The sequence below is a fragment of the Podarcis bocagei genome, assembly GCF_964188305.1.
Source record: "Podarcis bocagei genome assembly, chromosome: 5".
NCBI lineage: Eukaryota > Metazoa > Chordata > Lepidosauria > Squamata > Lacertidae > Podarcis > Podarcis bocagei.
Window position 1 is genome coordinate 19,938,378 of NC_138129.1, and position 6,000 is coordinate 19,944,377.

The 6,000-nt window shown below is 41.8% G+C and overlaps 1 protein-coding gene across 1 annotated transcript in view; it reads right to left on the reverse strand.

Annotated features, from left to right (window-relative positions):
* The window catches only part of BCAS4 (breast carcinoma amplified sequence 4), a 45,439-nt gene extending 39,668 nt beyond the window's left edge, over nucleotides 1-5,771 (reverse strand). Inside the window, exons 1-2 of the mRNA XM_081196743.1 lie at nucleotides 5,684-5,771; nucleotides 2,834-2,973 (exon numbers count right to left, since the gene is read on the reverse strand). Coding sequence (XP_081052869.1) covers nucleotides 2,834-2,908 — 75 coding nt within the window. The 5' untranslated portion in view covers nucleotides 2,909-2,973; nucleotides 5,684-5,771. The remainder of the gene's footprint in view (nucleotides 1-2,833; nucleotides 2,974-5,683) is intronic.
* Nucleotides 5,772-6,000: the final 229 nt, after the last annotated feature.

The window sequence follows — 6,000 nt, forward strand, 5'->3', positions numbered from 1 at the left end:
CTGCATTCTGCACCAGCTGCAGCTTCCAGCCAACTTAAAGGAAAGGTGCATATAGAGTGCATTGCTGTAATTTAATGGTTGCTGACCTTCTCAGGCATATGGGCACATTTCTGAGAATGTATTCTGGATACCAAACATAAAATGGCTACGATGCAGTGAGACACAGCACAAAGTAGCTGCCGCATCCAAAGGCGCAGAAAAAGAGGCATGGCAACACAATTGTGCAAATATGGAAAACTTTAATTTAAAAACTGCTTGAAACATGCAAACAGCCAAACACATTCTTAGAATCTCCTTTTCCAAGCATTATTCAGTCTTATCTGTTGCTGGTGAGGTGTTGAAGATTTAAAGCTAGAAGAATATAAATAAAACGTGTTTCAAAATTCTTCTTGATCTCGGTTATTGCATGAATATAAATACATGCACTATCTATCACAAATGAAAAGATTTATTTAATTCCGGCTGGCTAGTAATCATGCTATTTTTATTACTTAAATAGTTTTTATTCCACTCCTCAGCCAGAAAAGGCTCCCAGAGTGGCCATACAGGTCGCTAAAAAGAAAAAGAATAAAACACAGAACCTGACCCCAGTCTTACAATCTGGAAAGCCATGGCACAAAAGGAAAATGAATTGGGAGGGAGGAGGAAATGGTCAAATGCATGTAGAAGTTACTTCGTTACAAAAGTATGAACACACAGAATAGAAGAGAGTAACTGATGAGAGACAACACACCAGAGTTGTGGTTGAAAAACACTGCCCCAGCCTTGCTGACTGCATAAACTATGCTGCCTTTTACTGGTGGCAAGCTTTTGAAAAGCACTGAATTTTACTTCAAGGAAGAATAAAAACAGAAAATTGTAAACCAAGGAACAGACTTACTACTCTCACAAACTGGGACCACACCCATTTTAAATTATTCTGTCATTGATGCAAAGGGGGGGGGGAATCTTGCAAGCACTCAAAATGTGCAAGTACTGTGGGTATGTGGCCTTAGGTTCTCACCTGTCTTTGGCATTGCTCATTTAGTCCCATAAACAAAAACTCATCTCAAACAGAAGAGAATCAGAAAACAACAGAAGCAGCAGGTTGCGTTAATGTTTTAGCTTGTGCCAGCAGCTTGTTTGCTATAATAATAGAATAGAATAGAATAGAATAGAATAGAATAGAATAGAATAGAATAATACCAGCACTATCATGCCATTGCTGAATCCTATACATTATTTCACCACTTCCTGACATTAAAATAGAGCAAGTATACTTTTGCAAGCATGAGGTTCAGCTACATGATATGTCATTTACTTCTAGTGCTTATAGATTCTATGAAAAAGAACACCAGAATGTATGTATAGGAAACAAAACCATGATTAAACCACAGCAAAATGAATACTGAGGTCCATAGCTCAGTGGTAGAGCCCCCTGCATTGCAAGCAGGTCACTGCTTCAATCCCGGCATCTCAAGGTAAGTCAGGAAAAGACTCCAGCGTAAAATCCTAGAGAGCTGCTGCCAGCCAGTGTAGACAATATTAAGCTAGGCAAACAAACAGTCAGACTCAATATGAGGCAGCTTCTTATGTTCCTAATGCAAGTTCATAGCGGTTTACCCATAGCAATGTCTAAGTCAAAAAGCAAGGAGTATGTTGTTATGTACTGAGTTGAATAGGATCCAAACTGCAGCAGTCTGATTGGTCCTAGAACAATAGGATCCAAATTGCAGCAGTCTGATTGGTCCTAGAACAATGCAGCAGTATGATTGGTTGGCAGGAACCACCCAATCATGCTCCAGATATAAGTGAATCCACAACCTGATTGGCTTACAGTAGAATTCCAGAATTAACCAATCATGTGCAGCCCATTGTGTAAATAATGTATATAAAGCAGATACTTTGAGAGGACATTCATTCATTCCTCCTCACAACTATGAGCTGAATAAAGAGCATGAAATCACTTTGCGACTCTGAGTATATTTCATATGTGATGTTTGTTTCAGCTTCCATTTTAGCAAAAAGTTTACTGAAAAGCTGGAGCCTTGGTATTTTTAGATTAAAAACCAAGGAGTATAATCTACACCAAATCCATTGCAGGAAACCTAGAGCTTCACACCTGGAGAATCTTGAGAGCCAATCATATAATGAGACTGGTTCCTATGGAAACATGCCGAGTTACATGTTTCAATACTTTTACCATAGGGATTTTGTGTATCCTTCCTGTCTGAGAGTTGGATTAAAAAAAGGAACACTATTAAATCATTAAGGAGACTCTGCACACCTAATATTTTAGCAACCTTGGCATCGTTCTGTACGTTGCCTTGAGCAGTATTAGACATGTGATGTTCCAGAAGTCCGTTCAACTTCCAAAACATTTGGAAACCAAAGCACTGCTTCTGATTGGCTGCAGGAAGCTCCTGTCGGACGTTCGGCTTCCAAAAATAGTTCACAAACCGAACACTCACTTCCAGGTTTGCGGCGTTTGGGAGCCTAAACTTTCGAGAACTAAGCTGTTCAAAAACCAAGGTACGACTGTATATTAAACAACATTTCAGGGGCAGGACGGAAATTGTACACAATTCAAAAATTAGTAACTATGCACAGTTCTATGCCAAGTGACACATTACAGTCACGTAAGACCCAAAGCTGTAGCACAAAGGGCTTTAGCGTCTCTATATGTGGCACCACATGAGACTTTTTTTTTTTTTAAACCAAGATAGATCTGTACACTCTGTAGTTAGTAGTTGTGGTACTGGAATGATATGGATTCACTTGGTCACTTCAGAGTAAAAAAAGCAGGGTCTAAAAGGCACAAGTAAACCAACACAGCTTCAGCTGTACAACTTACATTACTCTTAGCACTGCAGCCACCATGGAATGAACCCTTAAGATACAATGAGAAGGCGGGGGGGGGGGGGAGCATGGACCCCAACACAGCCTTCGTCCTATTCTCTCCCTGGGCCAGTCTGGGCACATTCAACAATACTGCTGCAAATCACAAAAACAGGAAAGGGACGCTGAGCCTGTAGCTCATTCACTCATCTTTCTCCTAGTGACTCTGAAGGTTTGTATTCGTCAAAGTACATTAAACACACAAAACATTTTCAGACATCTGTATGTAGTTATTTAACGTGAGTCTGCTAAAATATGCATTAAAAATAACTATTAGGCGGCAGACAAATTAACATATCTATTCTACAGCAATATGAAAGACAAATGAACACACAATAAACAAACAACGAACACCAAATCTTTTGCAACCTTCAAAGCTAATGGATTTCTCTTTCCCCTTCTAATTTTTTTTGCTGTATTCTTTTTTATTCTTATTCTTATTCCTTATGTATGGTTTAATAGATCTGGGGTGGCTAAGCTACAGCTCCCCAGACACTGCTGAACTGCAACTTCTGTCATCTCTGGGCCACTGGCCTATTGCAGTTTGAACCCCTTCAGATATACTGTGCAGACGTGCTCTAGGAGCAGCACCATCTGCAACTGCAATTTGCTGCAGTTGCTCCCCCCAAGGAGAGATTGCTACTGTTGATTCACCTCTTCTTGCCCCATATCACAGATAAACCAAGGGTAGCACTGCCAACTCCTGGGCACTGCTCTTTGTGGTACCTGTCCCCACCTAGTTATCTAACTGTAGCAGATGGAACGCCAACACAGAAAGGAATCAGGGTGTATTACCTGTGACAGTACAACTTTGGTATTTTCTCAACTCCACTGACAGATACCTCCTGCTCTTGAACTGTTTCTATTCCAACTTGTCGTTATAAGACCTGCTATTTAATTTACCTGAGTTTGCTTTTTTCATCTTTCCTCCCTGTCCCTTTTCCTTTTATGTCATGTCTTTAAAACTATTAAATAAGAACAGGGGTCGTCCTGTTTTAAATGACTGGATATAAGCCACTCTGGGAGAGTTTGTAACTCTGGCAAGTTAGAAACACTCTATATAAATAAATAAATAAATAAAACCTTTTTTTATAGTGCAACTACGTATACACACACTGACACAGAAGCAAGTTTGGGTGCATATAGCACCATATTTTGCATGCAGAAGGTCCAAATTTCAATTCCTGGCATCTATATACATCTTATACTGTACTCTGCATAAGGCAGCTTCTTGTATTATTTCTAGATAAACAGGCACAGCACTGTAACCTTTGGATATAAAATTAATTTTTATAACATTAACTGACATCTGCAAGCAGATGTGTCTGTGCCTATGGAATTCTTGAGCTTTGCTATGATTCAACAAACACTGAAGGGAAGGTGGCTAACTGTTAGCTTTGATGGTGATCATAGCTTTTTTAAAAAAGAAAATGTGATTATGTTTTACTAAGTAGTTTGTTTGTTTGTTTTTACTGCATTGAGGTTTTCTTTGACTTTCAGCCACCCAGGCAGCCCAGCTTGGTAGAGGAGGTGGGACAGAAATCTTAAATAATAAAGTGGTTTGATTTCAAAAAGATAGAGGCTGCCTTCACCAATCACACATGTTCCCAGTTTATTTATCTGCTCTTCTAAGAATAGCAGTGTCAAATAAGTTTGTGTATAGCAGAACTTCTTTGCTTGATAATGCTAACTAACCATTCCTCAATTATTTTCCAGGTTGCATCCATGTATTAAGACAGACCATCAGAAAGCCAACTAGCTCAAGTTAATTAGTTTGGCTCCACACAGAATTGCTTTAACAGAATTAAGACTGCCTTTCTGGACAGCTGCTATAAGAAGCTGCCTTTGGAACAGGGTTTGTGAGTGGGTTTAAGACAGTTATATAAAATGTTGTTGACTACATTCCTTTATATAAAGATTCTTATTAAAAAATCAGGAAAAGTTGTCCCATCAAGTGGGAGTTGAGTGTATTTATTTATTTATTTAATGACATCTTATACACTACTTGATTGTTGTGGAAGAAACCTCAAAGCAGCTTACAAAAAATGATCACCTAAAATATTACAACCCCAATTAAAAACATACAGAAAGTTAATACCAGAATAGATTAAAACGAACTAAAACTCATACAAACTTTCTAAATATCTCCGTAGGCTTGTCTAAATAAGAATGTTTTCGGCAGGCACAAAAAAGAATACCGTTGCCGGACAAGGGAAATAATGCTACCTTGTATATTTTCTCTATTTGCAATGGCTGCCAGGAAAACAAGACCCAAATTTGTGCCTCAACTCTGAATGGATCCCCACCTCCACGCCCACCCCGCTTCCCTTTGTTATGGCTTAGCTTAGAATTATAGAATGGCAGAAAGGTAGAGCTGAAAGGGACCCCAGGGTCATCTAGTCCAACCCCCTGCAATGCAGGAATCGCAACCAAAACCTCCCTGACAGAGGCCTCTGCATAAAAGCCTCCAAGGATGGAGAGTTCACCGCCTCTCCTGGGAGTCCATCCCAAATGGCTCTTACTGTTAGTGAAGTATTCTATTGTGTGTGTTTGGATCTAAATGTGTGTGTGTGTGTGTGTACACGTGTACACACACACACACAAAATGATAGGATACTAAACCTGGCATCTATCTATCTCTCTCTGTGTGTGAACGTATACACCCTCCCCACAGACACGCGTCACACACACACCCCGCAGCGTGGCTTTCAAAGTCCCCCCACATCCGCCAGAGACAAACGAATCCAACCCCAACACCCCCCAAAAAATATTTTGGCGGGAACCCCACCCCCGCCGCCACGCCCACCTGTCCTTCCCACCACCGTAGCTAAGCAACGCTTCCCCTCCCCTCCCCCCGCCGCGGGTGACCCCTCAGCCGCGGCCGTTAACCGCCCACGCACCTCCTCGCGCCCCTCTCGCCCCGCCTCAGGGGCCAGGTAGAGGGCGAACTGCCGCGCCTCGCGCTCCTCTTCTTCCGCCGCCTCCGCCCTCAGCTGGGACTCCCCCGTGGCCGCCTCCCGCCTCAGCTGAGGGGGATAAGGTCGTCGACGAGGCCGAGGCTTCCCTCCGCTCCGAGGCCGCCGCGGCGCTCATGGCGGCCGTCGCTGCCCGCAGTCGACTGGG